General features: G+C 43.3%; 1 protein-coding gene across 1 annotated transcript in view; it reads left to right on the plus strand.

Moving 5' to 3' along the window:
* DPY19L3 (dpy-19 like C-mannosyltransferase 3) overlaps nucleotides 1-15868 on the plus strand; it is a 482898-nt gene that overhangs the window by 342997 nt on the left and 124033 nt on the right. The window contains exon 13 of the mRNA XM_069217640.1: nucleotides 13806-13928. Within this exon, the coding sequence (XP_069073741.1) occupies nucleotides 13806-13928 (123 nt within the window). The remainder of the gene's footprint in view (nucleotides 1-13805; nucleotides 13929-15868) is intronic.

The raw sequence follows: 15868 nt of genomic DNA on the forward strand, positions 1-15868 counted from the left end.
TTATATCCCGGTATCAGTTGTGGTCGCGGCTAGGACAGCAATTGCGGAGTTGACTCAATCTGCACTAACCTCGATTTTGTATATATCGGGTCTGGCGGCACTATCAGATTTGTAGTAGTCTCTAGTACTGGGACGTCTGGATAGATTCTCTGTATCTGCGGTGGAGGTTGCAACTGTGTCTGTATGTCTGGCGCAGTGGGTACACTGACACCATTCTGTATCAGACCTGTATCACTAGTCTGTGCTGTATCAGTAACTCCCTTCTCCTGCGTCTGGTTCCCAGGATCCATACTACTGCTCGGGATATTGTCTCTTGCCGCATAAGGTGGCGGGCGATCATGTAATATACGATCCATGAATTCTTCATCGTCTGAATCATCTTCCTCTTCCCAAGGTGTCTTAGTTTCCTTAGGCTTACTAGAGTCTTCGTCTGTTTTACAGGTGGTTTTCTTTCCCTGCGTCTCGTCTCCCTGTGTTATTGCTGGGAACAATTTCAGTCCATCAACTATTCCCCGTCTCCACATTTTGTTCTCATTATCCCACCTAGCTTCTGCATAAGACTTTTCTGCCCTTCTTAGTCTTCTTTGGAATCTTTCTTGTCTATGTTTAAGAGCCATTAAATCCCAAATCGCTAAAGCCTCATACTGAGCTGGCCTCGGGGTGGTTTTTGTGTACTTAACATCCACCTTAGATTCTCTAACACCTTCGGATTGAACGTCCCATGTTCTGGGAACGCTAAACATCCCTCTTTCTCTGTTAATTTGCGCCACTGTTTCATCCATAAACAAGGCGCAACACCTTTTTCCTCCATAACTATGTAAGCTGGAGTACCCTCAGCCGGTGTAGGCTCCCCTTCACTCGCCATAATGTATGTGTCTCCTTTCAGAGCACTCTTGAAAGCCTTAACAAAATTCATTTTTGCGTTTTCTCTTATTTGTATTTTCTCTTATTTGTATTTAATCAGAAAGTGACTTAATTCCCAGGACACTCTTCACCCGCCTTTCTCAACCTATTGCCTCTCACGGACGGCAGCCAATCCGTGCGCGACCCCTCTCGACAACTGACCTATCTCAGCGCGGCACCACTGACGTCACACTCACACACAGCAGCTGACAAAGTCTTGCGGCTCGTCCGCCCCTCACTGGATTCACACAAACTAATGCAAAATCTTACTGCGAGCACCTTAACAACAACACTAATCTGCCAGTTTACTACAGGAAGGGTAACACATTTGCTTCAGAATTTTACAGAGATTTCACTTGAAGCCTCGGCCGCTACTCTCTCCTCAATTCCCGCATACGCAAGCAGAATTCGACCCGCAAATTCTACTCTCGACTTGTCAATGGTTCGTCCTAGTGCACTTTAGAACTTGCCAAATCTCCATCGAAGGTTTCACACATACATTTTGACTCGAACTCGACTTGTCAACCACACCGATTGACCTATTAAACCTCACAGATTACAACATAAACCCAAGTGTCTCCTACACTTGTCAATATACTCCGGAGTCTTGGACCACGACGGGTCCATACAAAACAACCAACCACGTGGATAATTTTGAGCACCAAAGCGCCACACTCATATGAAGTACGCCGACGTCCCTACTCTCTTACTGCGGAGTACGCCCACTCCTACGAAAACAACATTTACCTGGCCTAAATACACACAGATTTCACAATCACCTGCAAAAAGGCATAAGCTGAGCAAGCGCAAAACCCTATACCACACACGCTATGACGCCGAGAACATTCCCAACTCACTTAGGCAGGCTCCGAGATCCCGTGAAAGCCATGGTGAATTTAGAAACACATCATACCTCCAATTTGCATTATCACGGAAAAACAATTTAAACAATGATTCTCCATCCTAGGGCTTCAAAGGGCCAAACCGTCGCTCTGCTACCAGAACTGATAACGCGCCCCTTTATGATAATTAATTTCACATCAGGACTCGTTTTAGGCCAATGAATCTTTTGACCCAGTTGAGAGACACAGTAGGATGAGATAGCTAATCAGTATATCAATCAATAATGTCATCAATATTTATTACAACAATGCATTTCACTTTAGTCAAAGTCATTAATTAATTCAAACACTACCATGACCTTTCAGCCATGAATAACCACACCAGTTTAGTTGAATTTTATGAATTTTATTCCCTATTAACTAGTCTAGAAGCATATGCGTTAATCTCAACACCAAGAAACATAATAGCATAGTCACGATATGGCAACTTTGATAAGATTTCATTAAAGCGAGAAACACAAACATCAGAACATAACACGGCGTGAACATAGATCAAGATTGGCAGAGTGTCAGTTCAACAAAGCATAGTCTTGGTCGTTTGTCTATTTGCGTCAGTTTAGGTGAACACCTGTCCTAACCACTGATTAGCATTAGCATGTTGGGCTTTATGCAAAACAATTTAGAACACCAATTTGGAAAACATTTAGCTAAGGTCTCTGTCAAAAGTAAGCAGTTGGTACCTAAAAAGGAAAAGCAAACAGACAAATTACAAATGCATTGTCATAATTACCCTCCAAGGATTGGGTCAGCGCACAGGTTCAGTCTTCATCTTCAGGACATCAGTCAAATCGCCATCAGTAAGAACTCAGGGGGCAAAAGTGGCACTTCCCTCATAAGGAGGAAAAGTGTGAATGGACAGTCTAAGGGCAAAGATGATTTTAATAAAGTCTCAAGTCACCCGAGTGACAGAGTTTCTGGATAAAATCAATAGCATTCCCTAACCCGCCAGAATGACCTCTCTGTGAAATGTCTTTTTATCCCTTTTTCATAGTACATTCCGCCAAAATTCTATTGGACATTTACTACACGATCTTTAACCTATCAGAAAGTACATTAAGTAATCCTAATCCTAATCTTCACCCCATATTGATTTTCAAGTTTTTGATTGGTCTTCATAATTGACGTCTTTAGAGGTGGGACATCCGGTGACTTCATCCCCTTGTAATTCTTTGCACATCTTTTGGTCAGCAATTCCACTGTCTTCTTCGGTTTGAATGACCTTGTACATTACATTAATCTACACTGTTTCAGTTCATTTATAATATTCTAGTTTTAAAGCGATGGGAGCGGGTGAGAAACGGATCTACATGGTTACATTCGTCGTCCAAGTTCGAAGGAAAAGAACAAGCAGGGTCATGGCCCCCAATGAGTTAGCACACTGAAAAATTGGAAAATGCATTTAATATGAGAGCCAGGCAGCTAAACTCCGGCTCATGCTAACTTAAGGCCTATGAGGTTTTCAATACAGATTTAATAACGCAAATATTAATATAAGCTCATTTAAACATAACATAAACATTTTGGTCATCATTATTAGTTCGCGTATACATTGGTGGCCACTCATCGTGGTCACAATTCAAGTGCACGTTTAAGCAAAATTCTATTACTACAGTTTCTATGCGGCATCATCACACATTAATTCATAAACATTTCATGTTAATACAGATTATATAAGCTACGCTCTCTCACACCCAAGGAATGTACGGGTTTGGAAGCTGAAAGAAGCTGTGGATGAAGATGGGCCTACGGTGGGTGATAGAGTACGTATGCATTCTTTAAACTCTCTGTGGTCTTAGCTGGCTGAGAAAATAGAACAGACACAATTGATAATGCAGTGAAAGCTGTTGAGAGAGCACTGGAAGAACTTTCCCAAAAAACGATGAAGGAGAAGGAGCTCATTAGGATGGAATGGAGATTCAAAGAACATGAATGTCGATCCAAAAAGACTGATGTAACCATCAGTGTATTGGAAAGGATCCTTAAACTTGACACAAGAATTGAATAGTTAGAGAACCTCCAGAGGGGATCCCTTCTTGGAGTTTTGGGAGTCCTTGTGGCCACGCCAACCGAGACTTTATTAGAGAAGATGTGCAAGATCTTTGCTGTGCTACTGGATTCTAATGATGATGCATGAGGCAGATTGTGAGGTCAGCCAATCACCTTCCCTTCAAACTGCTAGGAAATGATTATGAGTCAGATGGCACTTTAATGCTTCCTGTCACCTGCAGTACGCTTTGATATCTTCAAGGTAGCCATTAAAAAGAAAATAGTGCCTCTGGGAATCCAGACTTACATCCGGCCCCACTGGCGAGGTGAAGGGCCTTGGTTGAAATCGGAAAGGAAGTGGTGGCGAGGAAACTGGAGGCCTCAGAGGGCGTCTTTGCTCGACTGATGGCGACCTGTCGTGGGAAGCAGTCCGGGCCGGACTGCCTATTTATTCCTACAGGCATTTTGCCAATGGCCAGGAACCAAGGGAGGCCATTCTTTGAGGGCTTAGGGCCTCTGGTATTGCCTCTGCCACTTTCTCCAGCTTCTGCAGATGATTACAGCAGGTACAGTTGGTGTTGTAAATGAGTGTGAGGCGAGAGAAATGGGAGAGGAGGGAGGGTGCACGGCTGGTTTGATCATTTCTGTCAGGGCTGCCTCTGGTTCCTTGGCCGGCCCTGAACACAGTCGTCGTTCTCCGAGGTGGAATCTGCGCAGTCTTTCCTACAAGCGACACTGAACAATGACGTGTTCTAGACAGCTTCTGAGGAGTTTGGCTGTTGACATATATGGCAGGGTGGGGATGCGGTAAGTGTGTCATGATGTGCTGAGTTTGTCTTGTGGATGGACGAGGGTGAGAAATGACATTCCTGAAATGTTTCATTGTAAGACGGCAAATCCGAGCATATAGTTAAAAAGCCTTGGAAAAGAAATGGAAATTAGCGAAATCGGAGCCTTTTCAATGCCTTTCAAATCATGTACTTACAGTTTTCTCTTAAATCTGTTTGCAAGTTATTCTAAAATGTGGTGGCCGAAAGAATCGGCCTCGTACCCGAGACCTCTTGTTGTGTGACACACTCAGCTGAAACTGCTTTACTGACTGCAGAGAGCGAGCTGGAGTATACGGACATTTCATACCTTTGTCATTCATAAAAAGAATTCTGTGGTTTACTCACACGCACATTTGAATTTCACTCTTTGGCCAGCCAATTAACTTCTTACAGGTTCGCTGTTCACATTTTCAGAGGTTCTGAACGACCCTGACCACAAAATTGATGGTATATATGCCGTCATCACCAGAAATAGCCATTTCAATGATCAGTTTGGGACACCGCACGCGCCGCCATCACTGAGGCATCACTGCTCTTGGGTAGACATGGAAGAACATTCTATGTCAGGACCGGAGGCTTCTTATGCTTCTCTTTCTTTACTGATCCAAAAACAGCAGCCAAAGAGTTAACAACATTAAACTACAAATCCCATCAACCCTAGTAGTCCATAGTGTCCAATCCCAGGGTATCCCCAACTATAAGAGTCTCTATGACAACAGCTCCTCCTCTTTCTTTGCTGCTGCGCAGCCGAAGTTAAGTCCCTCGTTTTTTGCCTCAACTATATTCTGTGAGATAAGTACTGTTTAGTTTATCTAATTTATGGTTTCTGGGCCGTGGAGTGGGAGCAGGGCAAGCGGCACTCGATAAGCGGGAGACTCTGTTCAGTCTTCCCGTTTTGTTTTATTCCACAATTTGTGCGTCGGGAACGTCCCTCGCTCGTTCCCGATCGCGCTGTTGGGGGAATGGAATCTACGCCCGCGACACAGCTGTGAAATATTGCTGTGCGCGCCGGGCGGAGGATATTGATTCACTCGGTCTCCGAGGGAGACCGAGCGAGTGCAGCATCGGAGAGCAGTCTGCTCTCTATTTTTACACTTCTTGCGCAGGCTCGGAGCCGGAGATTCCGATTTTCATCGGAGTCTCCGTCTCGGTAGCGCGCGAAGCGCATTAGAAGTGCTATTGCCCTACAGAACACCCGACGGGGCGAGTAAACGGTCAGGCCTCGCCTAGGAGGCTTTTCTGCAGGTGCTCCCTCCACATTACTGCAGGCCCACAATAAATTGCACTGGGTGCATAAAATTTGATCCACTCTTTTCAAAAGAATATTTACCTGCTGGGGTTGCCTCCCCCCTTGAACTTCATCTGTATCCTGCCATGGCTTATTTTGCTGGGGAGAATGAATATTGTCAGGAGGAAGTGGAAGGTCCCTTCCCTGAACAGATGGAGGAGAGATTGGTGCAAGCCTTGGGCCATCATGTTCAAGATTCCGTTAACCAAGTGCTAATAAAAGCACTTAAACCATTTACCAGACCTCTGGTCAGATATGGGCAAAGAGAATTAATGGGACCCCTACCATCGGGGTCACGAAATAACGAATCTCATTCCAGAGACCCTAATCTCATCAATATGGGACAGAAAAACCCTTTATCCTCAGGAGAAATTCTCTCCCAAATGGCCTCGGCCGTACTCAACGACCATGAGTATAGTTCGGATCTTCCTTCTTCCGAGGGTCTTCCCACCCTCTCTGCAGGACTTAAAGATCTCTCTCAATCATCCGACTCGCAATCGGATTCCGATGCCTCGGAGCCTAAACCTTCAGGCAAACGAAAATCGAAACATTACATCGGTGAAGAAGTATCTCCTCAAGGAAATTTGCTTTTCGACCTAGACAACATCATTCATCCCAGGTCAACGGAATGGGTCCCTTGCAATAAAGTAGCCCAGTATGTTCAAGAAAGACTTCGCAAAGGGTTTGATAAAGAGGTTCGTAGAAATTCTTAGATCGGAATGTCCCCGCCCCTCGCTGGTGGGCAAAGTGGCAGACACCCCAGAACTCGACCCCAATGTGGCTACCTTTCTAAAGAAATTTTCTAAAGACCCTAAAAAAGGTCTGGATCGCGCCTGGAAGGGATGCCAAGACAAATTGCTAGATTTGTCTGGTCCCATTACTAAGATTTTAGACCTAGCCGTTCAGGCAAAAGAAGACAATTCGACCTTAGACCCTCAAACTGTTCTAGAATGGGCCCAAAGAGCCATTTGCCTTTTGGGCAATGCAAATTGTGCCATGTCATCCGAACGCAGAAAATCGTTCCTCATGCGAATAGATCCTAAATTAGCAGAGTTGGCACCCACGGAACCAGGCCCCCTAGCTGATGGTCTTCTATTTGGAGAGAAATTCGTGAAAGACTTGGGCAAGTACGTCTCCACCTTTACAGCCCTGGACAAGGCTCAATCCTCCATGAAACGAATGTTCACAGGTTTCCTTTTTACCAGGGCTGGACGTTATAGAGGTCGAGCGCCAGGCCGTGGTTTCCAACAGACCTCTGCCGGTTATGCCCCCAGAGGTCAATGATATTACCAACCTACGGGTTTCTACCCCTCGAGAGGCCGTAGAGGTCGTGGACGTGGCTTCAGGAACCGGGGCTCAGATCGAGCTCAAGATTCCTCCAACGCAGGTGAGAATTATTCAATTTTCAGAGGTGATTCTTGGGGGGAGACTAAAGAAACATGCCCCAGCATGGAGTCGCAGTGGGTTCTTCAGACGGTCAAGGGTTACAGACTAGAGTTTTACGACACCCCCCGACAAGAATGCCCCCCTCTTCCCCTCTCTTTTTCCCTTGCAGAGAGCAATTTCATAGACGCAGAAATCAAAAGTCTTCTGCACAAAAAAGCAATTATACCCACATGTCCTCATCCAAACGGCTTCATCAGTACCATTTTTCTAGTACAGAAAAAAGGAGGAGGTTTTCGCTTGGTACTAAATCTGAAGGATTTTAATCATTGGATAGTCTATCACCATTTCAAGATGGAAGGTATCCATATGTTGAGAGACCTTCTTCAAGAAAAAGACTGGTTAGTACGTCTAGATCTCAAAGACGCCTACCTGTCAGTTCCCATTTTTTCTCCTCATCGACGATTCCTTCAGTTTCAGTGGAGACACCTTTGGTACGAGTTCAAAGTGCTCCCTTTTGGTCTATCCTCAGCCCCGTGGTGCTTCACGAAGCTCCTCCGCCCAGTGGCCCAGTTCCTTCGGGAAAGAGGTGTTCGCCTCATCATTTATCTGGACGATATTTTGATCATGGCACAGTCCAGAGAATTAGTCTCTCTACACCTCTCCTGGGCAATACAAATACTTCAGGATCTAGGTTTCTTGATCAACAGCGAGAAGTCAGTCACGGTTCCCTCTCAAAATATAGAATTCTTAGGTTTCCAAGCAGATTCTATTCAGACTCAGCTCAGACTTCCTTTAGCGAAGCAAATCTCAATCAAGAAAGAGTTACGGAAAGCCCTTGTCTCTCCGACTATATCATTACGGACTCTAGCCCGACTGGTGGGGCTTCTGGCTTCCTCCATTCAGGCGATCTTTCCGGGCCCACTACACTACAGAGCCCTTCAGCGCTTGAAGATATTACACCTGCGCAAGGGTCTCTCTTTCACAGACCAGATTCCGCTATCAAAGGAAGCCATGACGGAGATTGTTTGGTGGCTTCAGCACATGGAAGCTTGGAATGGCAAGGCCATCTTTGCATCCTCTCCGGAAATGATCATAGAATCAGATGCCAGTCGATGGGGCTGGGGAGCTCGTTGTGGATCAGTAGAGACGGGGGGCCGTTGGTCTCCAGAGGAGCTGAATCTCCACATCAATTGCTTAGAGTTACTAGCGGGAGCATTTGCAATTTGCTCTCTCTCGCCCGACAAAGTCAGATGTTGCATCCTCTTGCGGATGGACAATGTGTCAGCGGTGAGATATATCAACCGCCTGGGAGGCACCAGATCTCATATGCTAGCGGAGATTGCCAAGGACTTTTGGCATTATTGCCTCCAGAATCAGATACATGTGATAGCAGAATATATTCCGGGTCGCGCCAATGTAGTGGCGGACTGGAATTCACGTTTTCTGAAGGACAACAGCGATTGGATGCTCCATCATTCACTGTTTCAGAAACTGTCAGAGAGATGGGGTCCTTTTGTAACAGACCTGTTTGCCTCTCGGCTCAACACCCATCTCCCGAACTTCTTCAGCTGGAGACCGGATCCAGTAGCAATGGGAACGGACGCCTTTCTCCAAGATTGGTCTCACAACATTCACTATGCTTTTCCCCCCTTCTCTATGATTCAAAGGGTCCTTGCTCAAGTAAGGAGGCAAATAGCAGAAATAGTGTTAGTGACACCGCTCTGGAAGGCCCAAGTATGGTTTCCGGTAGCGATGGCATTATCATGTGCCCCCCCAATACTTCTGCCATTATTCCCGTCTCTTCTTCTAGACCCGTCGGGATCCCCTCATCCTCTAGTTGTTCAGAATCAACTACACCTCATGGCTTGGAGACTTTCAGGAGACAATGGCAAGTGCCGGGAGTTTCAAGAGACTCTTTGTTCTTTTTATCTCAATCCTGGGCCCCCTCCACCCATAAACGATATGAGTCAGCCTGGAAACGATGGGTGGGTTGGTGCAGTGAACGGGATATTGATCCCGTGGGGACCCATATTCCCATGATAGCTAACTTCCTCTCAGAGCTAGCTACACAGGGTCTAGCCTACAGAACGGTTAATAATTTTAGATCTGCAATTTCAGCAGGTCACCCCCATGTAGATGGTAAGCCTGTGGGGGAACACCCTTTAATTTCCAAAATTCTGCGAGGTATTCGAATGGTAAAACCTCCTCAGCCACGCTACGCAGTCTTGTGGGACGTGGATGTCGTCCTTCGTTTTATTAGGTCGTGGCCTTGCAATGAAGATTTATCACTTAAACAATTAGCGGCTAAATTGACGGTTCTATTATGCCTTATTTCATGCAGACGCGTTTCTGATGTGAAAGCCTTGGATTTGACAGGTAGAGTATTTACTCCTACGGGAGTCTCCTTCTCTATTTCTAGAAGAACAAAAACTGCATCAAGATGTATTTCATACCCTTCTTTTCCTCATAATCAAAAACTGTGTGTGATTCAATGTCTCAAAACTTATGAGAATTCTACCTGTGAATCTCGAAGAGATGCAGGAGGTCAATTGTTAATCTCCCTTCGGAAGCCCTTTGGCCCGGTCTCGTCAGCAACTTTGGCTAGATGGGTCAAATGGCTTTTGGGAGAAGCTGGTATTGATACCTCAGTATTTGGGGCTCACTCCGTAAGGGGAGCTATGGCTTCCAAATCCTTTGGTGTGGGTTCCAGGTTGGAGGATATCATGGCAGCTGCGGATTGGTCTTCAGATAGTACATTTAAGGTATTCTATCATAAACCCATTGTGGATATAGCATCTAATGTGGTGGATCAACTTTAAACTAGCATAATCCGAAGCCTCCGGTCCTGACATAGAATAAAAAAAATTCTAGCTTACGCGTCAAGATTTTCAATTCTATTAAGGACACGGAGGCGAGGATTATCCCACCCAGATTTTAACAATGGTAATTGTTTGATGTTTAATTATCAGCGTATAAATTCGTAATGATGAGATGTATTCAAATTAGTGTTTTTCCCCCCCTTTAAATTGAAATTTTTCAAAAGATATTATGAAGTATTTCTTTTCATTTAGGTTCCGTTTCTAAAGGAGATTGAAATTTCAGGATGAGAATTTGAAGTTTCCTGTTGTGTTTGAGTTCGCAGTCATGTTCAGTGGCAAGTTGAAGGATTGATGTATGTTCGTCTATCGCAAAGAAAGAGGAGGAGCTGTTGTCATAGAGACTCTTATAGTTGGGGATACCCTGGGATTGGACACTATGCACTACTAGGGTTGATGGGATTTGTAGTTTAATGTTGTTAACTCTTTGGCTGCTGTTTTTGGATCAGTAAAGAAAGAGAAGCATAATCCTCACCTCCGTGTCCTTAATAGAATTGAAAATTCTTGACGCGTAAGCTAGAATTCTTTTTATTCTTCAACACTCGCAAAACCCGGAAGCCGCCGCCCTCATTTTCAGTGGCGCTTCCTGGACAAGCAGGGTCATTGATTTTGGGAGTGTTGTTGGGCTGGGCTGAGTTACATCGCAGTGTTAAAAAAACAAATCAGGGATTTTTCCAGAGCAATCCATACTGCTTAATAATAAAAATGAACGCCCCTGGCCTGTTATCTCAAGTAAATCACATGCTTTGTTCTGAAGAGGAAAGTAAAGCCGGGTACTTTATTTATTTACGGTGCAAACTTACATTGCCAAAGTAGTTTAATATCACTGTGCCAGAGCGGAGCATAAAAGCTATTAACAGTCCTTTTGAAATACACGTAGTGGTAAACACTACTGCCAGGTTCGCAGATTGATCCTGTTAGAGTGCATTACTATGTCGCGATTACAAGCCAAGCGCACCTACCCTCATTCTAGAAGTGCTGGACTGAAAAATAAAGTGGTGATTACCCCGCTGACTATGATGTTTTGCTCATACATTACGTAAAACATGATCAAATAAGAACAGTTCAGAAGAAACCAAATCACACCTCTGTAATGTGGGGCTGTTCATTACATTTTAATTATTGATGTCAATATTTTAAATCGTGATTATATTACCAAATTCCACTTCAACAGTTTTTTTTCTTGGCTTTGCAGTGCTCTCTGGTTATTTGAAGACTCGCAGTACATATTTGTAAAATTTGAATTTGATTTTTTTTTTAAACCTGGAAATAACTAAACCGGCAAATATACATTTTTTTTAGCAGGTTGCTGTTTTTGAGACCCAAGCACAGCCTTGCACTAAGACGGGTTTTCCAAAATTCTTTCAACCCCCTTTGATAACTAGACATCTTAATTTTCAGTTTGACAGATATATGTTTCATATTAGTTTTGGAAAAACAAGCATTGGTAAAGCCAATAGTGCTTGTCCAAGATGTCTGCCGATGCAAACACCTGGGTCATAACACATGCCTCCACTTCATAAATTATATCTGCACTGGCACAGTGATGCTTGGTGTCCATTTTTAATTTATCGCTCCATGGTAGTTGGGCAAGTTAAAACGGGAGTTTAAAAGTTGAGAAAAAAAATAATCAAAAAGCGAATCATTCTACACAAAAAACAAGCATTTGCAATGCAATGGGTCTCGCGTTTGCTCGAGTTAGAGCTATTTGTGTTGTAAATTCCTAACTGGACATTTCTTGCCACGTAAATTGAAAATGAAAAGTAAAACAGTTGACAAAAGCAAGTCAATTCAAAGCGCCACGGCTTTCTTTAGCGTGAGTGGGAAGGAGAGATACAAAAGGAAAAAGAGGTTTGTTTACAGTCAAACATATCGGTGAAAGTGCAATTATCCATGTAACGGGGTCGGTCCCCAACGTGGTAACAAAACCGCCTCAGGGCTGGACAAACATAAAGTATTTACCAATGTCATCAAAGGATTTTTGAAAGGCAAGCCCACGAACGAGTGAAAGTGATGGGCGCGCGGTGGGCGAGGCTAAAAGCCCACATAGATACCAACACGTTGGAAAAGCAGCGCTTGCGCGCTGCTATGCTCACCCTAAAAATAAAGTGGGGAGGAGTTCATAAAAGCACATACAGTACAATCAAGTGCTGAATGTAAAAGAATCCCTTCAAGACAGTTGTGAAAGAATACATTTCATCCAGTCAGACCGCTGCAAAATGTTCCCGGATGGCACAAAAACATTAATGGCAAGAAAAGCCAGTGAATCAAGATCACACACCCGAAATAGGCAACAAAGCTATCCAGTCGTGAGCAAGGGCGTGACCCAAAGCAGCCAACTATGAATGTATGTTATGGCTTCGACCTGAAAGACTGCCAACTGATAGCTAAACTCTAATGGAGACCTAAAAAGGCCCCAAAGGACAAGATTCCCAAATAGTGGAATTACCTGAAGAATAAAATTAGGATAATGAGTAACTGCATCTCATAAAGCCGTTGTGTGCATCATTAACGTTGCAATTGAAAATGCTGTCCAGGGCACCTAAAACTGAAAACTGGAAAGGTCAGCGAACCAGCTCAAGCACATTGCTATTTTGTGAAGATCCTGATTAAATCATTATGGACTTCTTGTTCCTTAGCTAACTTTTTAAAGATGTTAGGAAATGCTGACTTAAGTCTCTGTTATAATAACATAAAGTAACCACTGTTCCTTCAGTAACATTTGCGGTATCAAGATATATCAAAGGTGCTTTAAGAAATCCCACACAATTTTGTTCAGTGAATTATTATCTTATGAAGTGGTATATACTTTAATATTTACAAACAATTATTTTTGAATTATATAATTCTTTTAATGTTTAAATGTAAATAGATCATTTTGTTTTATTGATCTTTTGTTTGTATGCATTTGTATTTAACAGCATAAACTTTTCTATAGAGCAGTGGAACACCGCACAGTTGGAGAGGTGTAATTTAAAGTGTTGGAGATAACAATGATTGAGGCATGGAGAGTAAAGAATGACAAGAAAAGAAAAAGGAAAATGAGTCTGTTAGCAAACAGAAGGGTGAGAAGAGGTTTTAAGGCCAACTGTAGTTGGCGATAGGGCGGGCAGGGGTGCCTTTTACGGGGAGTGTAGTAACTTATTGGTCACACCTGGACTTAGGGCCTGATTTAGTGTTTGGTGGATGGATTATTCCTACACAAAAGTGACAGATATCCCATCCGCCGTATTAGGAGTTCCATAGGATATAATGGAATCGTAATATGGTGGGTGGGATATCCGTCACATTTGTGACAAGAGTAACCCCATCTGCTAAACTCTAAACCAGGCCCTTAATGTTTTTATGAAAAACTTGAGATTTGTTTGTGTGCGTTTCTTCTGTGATATTTTAATGAACACATTAAATCCCAAGAAGAAAAGGAATGCAAGCAAGATGTCCATACATTTTGGAAATAGAATTGCATCTGAAATGTATATGGAACCGAGGTTCAGAAGGAAAAGATTCAACAAATGAGTTGTACCAGAAAAGGTTATCCTAATTGGAATGGTGTAAAAATTACAATTATTTCTGCAGCATGCACTTTGTGAGAGGTCTTTCTTTAAATATGACTTCCTTTTTATTATTTTTGCAGAGATTCATCAAATGTGCCATCCTTGGAGAAAAAGGGACATGAATCAATTGCACTGAAACCAGAGACTGCCTATAACTTGATGCACACCGTTATCTTTGGATGTTTGTCGTTAAGTACAATGAGGTATATTCCTTTCCTGAATTCTTTCTGTGTGATGGGGTGAATTGACACTTAAGGACCTCAAAAAGCAATGTGCCATCAATTTACTGGTTTGAGTAATTAGCGAAGAGATTGCGTATGTTTTTCCAAACTGTGATTGCAGATTATTGCTTGGGAGGGAGGTTGCATTGTAATCAAGTGCATAATGGAAAATCGTTGTACAGGAAAGGACATTATAGGCTAATAGCAATAACGCCTTATAGATATATTGCTATGCTTCTACTTGCATTACGGATTGTGTATCAGCTTATCAGTTATTTATTTCCTCTGGTCCCTTGTATGAACCTTCTTCTCAGAAAAGTTCCTAATCCCTTCTGGAACCTGGAAGGAGGAGGTTCAAATAAGGAATCTGTCTGAGCTGTCTAATCAAGGGAAAAGAATGTCACTGCTGGTAAGTAAGTTGCTCTTTAAAAAAATGTCAGTTTTATGAAGGTGGGGCATTTTCTTTCAAGACAGAATCTGAGGACTTAGCTTCATATGCATTTTGTCCTAGTGCACCTTCAGGAAGTCATTCCCGGTGGACTCCACCAATGTTGCTGTCTCTATTGACTACAACTCGCAATGCTGTTTTTATATTTCATACATGTACAGCACCCTGATAAAATTCACTTTGGCCACTGATGTCAAAAACAGCAATAAATAACTCATTCTGCGTGGTTGATCAGTGTCTCCCACCTACGTCTCTGCATTATGTTACCTGATGTCTGTCTATCTGTCTGTCTTTGGCATTGGGATCGCTGCTTTTTTTTTGTTCTCTCGTTATCAGGTAGGAAATTGCTATTACTGAAGAAAAGACAAAGCGTGCGCCACAATGTGATGACGCTATTTTTTTAAAGGGTCTGAATATAAGACAATGTGTCTGCCTTTTGATGATGAAGATGTGTATGTAGAGGGTTATATATGGAAATGGTGGAAAACAACCTAAACTGGTTCTGATGACACTTTTAAATGAACCATTTCCCACAAATTTTCCACCTTGAATAACGTTCGCCAGGATGACAAAATCAACCTGTCCTTTTCCGCAAAAATTCTAATGAGTACTTTTCCCCCATTTTTTCCCCATTCCTCCTGATCCATTGTTTTTCTTTTTCAGGGAGAAATACTTACCCTGTGCACCCGTCCAATCGATCCTTCAACTCTGCAGCTTCATAGACCTTCCTTACCCGAGCCTGACCCATCCCCCATGCCTTCCCATTTTAGGTCTCGCTGCTGATAGCTTTAGCTTCTGGCAAGACCTGTTGTCCCCAGTATGCACACTACACATCCCAAATGTACACCCTACAAACAATGCATAACAAAAAATACAGAAATTAGCTTTAAAGTGAATCCTCTTCAGCAATTAGCTCTTTGGATGAGCTCCCATCAGGCATTGGCTATTAGGGTGTTCGTTGCATTTTAGGAAAATCCATGGCATATAGCGGATGCTAAACTTTTTTAATATTTCATTTTGCATTGGTGAGGCACATCAGAAAGTAGTTTGCTGCAGTCTCATGCTGTGAATATGCAGACCACAGAAAACAAAGTTCATTACTCACCATGGGGGCCACGGCTGCCATCCATTTCTGCGGGCTGATGGGCACTGAGTTTGCTACCACAGAGAGCCAAGCACATTGAGCCTCCTGATTCCGGATAGAGAGCCTGAAACACAGTGATGCACTCAGTAAAGGAGTTGTTTTTCTCCGCCAATTTGGCTCTAAGAACCCTAAACACCATTTGCCTTCTGGGATCTTACTGGCTCTTCCTGGTGAGTTCAGGAACGTCTACATTCTGATGTTCGGAGATGAACAGGATGCAGGCTAAAGTGTCTTGACTGCCGGCCTGGATACAATACACTGTGTGAGACATACCATGCGTCGTAGTGTTGTGATCAAGCGTCATGTTTGGACGTATGCCACAAGATTTTC

The sequence above is a fragment of the Pleurodeles waltl genome, chromosome 12 (assembly GCF_031143425.1).
Source record: "Pleurodeles waltl isolate 20211129_DDA chromosome 12, aPleWal1.hap1.20221129, whole genome shotgun sequence".
Taxonomy (NCBI): Eukaryota; Metazoa; Chordata; class Amphibia; order Caudata; family Salamandridae; genus Pleurodeles; species Pleurodeles waltl.